Source organism: Monoraphidium neglectum (assembly GCF_000611645.1).
Source record: "Monoraphidium neglectum strain SAG 48.87 unplaced genomic scaffold scaffold00324, whole genome shotgun sequence".
NCBI classification, from domain to species: Eukaryota; Viridiplantae; Chlorophyta; class Chlorophyceae; order Sphaeropleales; family Selenastraceae; genus Monoraphidium; species Monoraphidium neglectum.
Window position 1 is genome coordinate 31,253 of NW_014013304.1, and position 2,295 is coordinate 33,547.

The 2,295-nt window shown below is 68.8% G+C and overlaps 1 protein-coding gene across 1 annotated transcript; it reads left to right on the top strand.

Annotated features, from left to right (window-relative positions):
* Nucleotides 1-62: 62 nt before the first annotated feature.
* MNEG_2771 (hypothetical protein) lies at nucleotides 63-2,284 on the top strand (the record flags this gene model as incomplete). Its single annotated transcript, XM_014048758.1, has 1 exon — nucleotides 63-2,284. A coding segment is annotated over one exon (2,222 nt), but the record flags the coding sequence as incomplete, so codon positions are not given.
* Between the last annotated feature and the right edge of the window lie 11 nt (nucleotides 2,285-2,295).

Sequence of the window (2,295 nt, forward strand, 5' to 3'; positions counted from 1 at the left end):
TATCGGCCCAACAGCGCCCCCCTTTGCCTCGCTGCTCCTGGCCGACAGGTTAATACACCATCATGCAATCGCTTTTACGTTCGCCGCCCCGACGACCGTCTCCACTTCGGTCGTCGGCGCGGATCGCCGCCCGCAGGGCGGCGGCACCTGCAGCGGCCGGGGTCATTGATGCAGCCCCTCTTCCTTGGGAATCGGCCGGAAACGACCCGGCAGGCTCGCCGTTTGACGGCGGCGGCCAGTCATTTGCAAGCCCGCCGTCTTCTGTGCTGCTGCGGCGCTCCTCCGGCCGGCAGCCTGGCGCGCAACCACCGCTGCGGCAGCCGCCCGCCGCCAATGACGCCGGGACGCGAGCGGGCTCTGCAGCGGGCGAGCTCTGCAGCGCCCCAGAAATAGAGCCAGCAGATTCACCTCGTGGCTCTATCAGCCTCGCTGCAGCAGCGCAGGTTCCTACAGATCTTTCAGAGCTGCGCGCCCGTGCGTCACAGCGCCGCAGCGCCCGTTTCGATGCCCCAGCCGAGGCAGAGGGCGCGACTGGCAGACTGGAAGCCCTGCTGTCAACATACCTGGACCAGATAAACGACAAGTTTACCGCCATGCAGGTGCAGCACGACGATGTGCGGGCAGCGGTGGCGGACCTGCTGCGGCAGTCGCAGGCAGCGGACACCATATTCCCAAGCGGCCCCGCGTTTGGCCCCACGCCAGCTGAGGCGGCTGGGCGGAGCCCGCCGGCCAGGCCGCCCGCGTCTCCGCAGCAGCAACACGCCCCGGTGCACTCAGCTGCACGTCAAGGCACGGGCCAACCGCCGCCACCGCCCCCTCGCGGCACCGGCCGCGTTGTGCCCGGGCTATTCGGCGGCTGTGCCGCGCAGCAGTCCTCGTGTTCGGTGCCGGCAACCCCGCCCGCCTCTGCGGCCGCAGCGGATGCGGCGGCAGCAGCCAATGCGGCGGCCGCAGCGGCGGAGGCCGGGGCGGCGGCTGTTGCGGCGGCAGTCGCACAGACCTCATCGGGGCTGGGCGAGCTCCCGCCACCCTCCCTCCTGGCTCAGACTTACCTAATCCAGGAGCTCTACCACCGGGCCATCTTTGAGGCCCAGGCAGCTGCGTCGCAGCTAGTGCCCGCTCCGGGCGCTGCGGAGCGCGTTATTACGCTCCGCCGCGACCTTGCCAACCGCATGCGGCAGCTCGAAGCGGGCCAGTCCGTCATGACGGCTGACGACGCAGTGAAAATTCACACACGTCTTACTGGCCGGGCCCCCACCCAGCCGCAGCAGCAGCTGCAGCAGCAGCCGCAGCAGCAGCCGCTGCAGCAGCAGCTGCACCACCTGCAGCAGCAAGTGCTGCAGCTGCTGCAGCAGCAGCAGCATCCGCCAAGCACGCCACGGCGCATGTCGCAGCAGCCGCCGCCACCACCACGGCAACCAATGCTGTCGCCCCTGGCGGGCCTTCTTGGCCCCGGCGAGTTGTGCGATATCAACAATAGCAATATTGGGCAACGGTGCCCGTCTGTTGCCCACCTCGCCGCGTCCGGCCTCGGTGGCGCTGAAGCCTTTCTTGGCGCAGCGGCCCCCACCCTGGCAGGTGGGCTGGGCGCCATGCAGGGGTACTCGCGGGTGGCCGGGGGAGGGCTCCCCGACCAAGACGCCATAATTCAGGCGGGCCTCGCCATGGGCCGCACTGCCACCACATATATCCACGACCCGCCGCCGGCGAATGCCCAGATGGTGGCAGCGGCGGCGGCGCGTGGCCGCACTTTCTCGTTTGAGACGCCGCCGTACATAGAGGATTGCGCACTTCCCGGCGGCGGCATCGAGCCACGGCGCACCTTAGATTTATACCAGGATCTCTCTGATCCATCGCGGGTGTCATATAGAATTAGGCGCCCCGCCGCGCGCAAGTCCCTCGCCGCCATGCTGCGCGAGGTGCCCCACCTACCCGCGTGGGCCTCGGCCTTTGTGCCGTGGACCGCGCAAATGTGCCTGCTGCGCTTCCTGGACCCCACCAGCGCGCTCGATTGCTGGGAATTAGGCACTTTCTTCCATCGCTGGTACCGAATCGGGGTGAAATACACCGAAGTCGGCGAGTGGGGGCAGTTTTTACTGCTTCAGCAGGCCGCGCTGCTGGCTAAGGCCAACAGCAGCGCCTCGTGGTCAGCGCATGACGGCTTCATCACGCTAGAGCTGGCCGCCCGTTACGCCGCCGAGACTGCTGCGGCCGCGATCACGCCGCGCTCGGCTGGCACGGCCAGCGGCGGCGGCGGCGCGGCTGGCGGTGGTGGCGGCGGCCGGTGCTCGAACC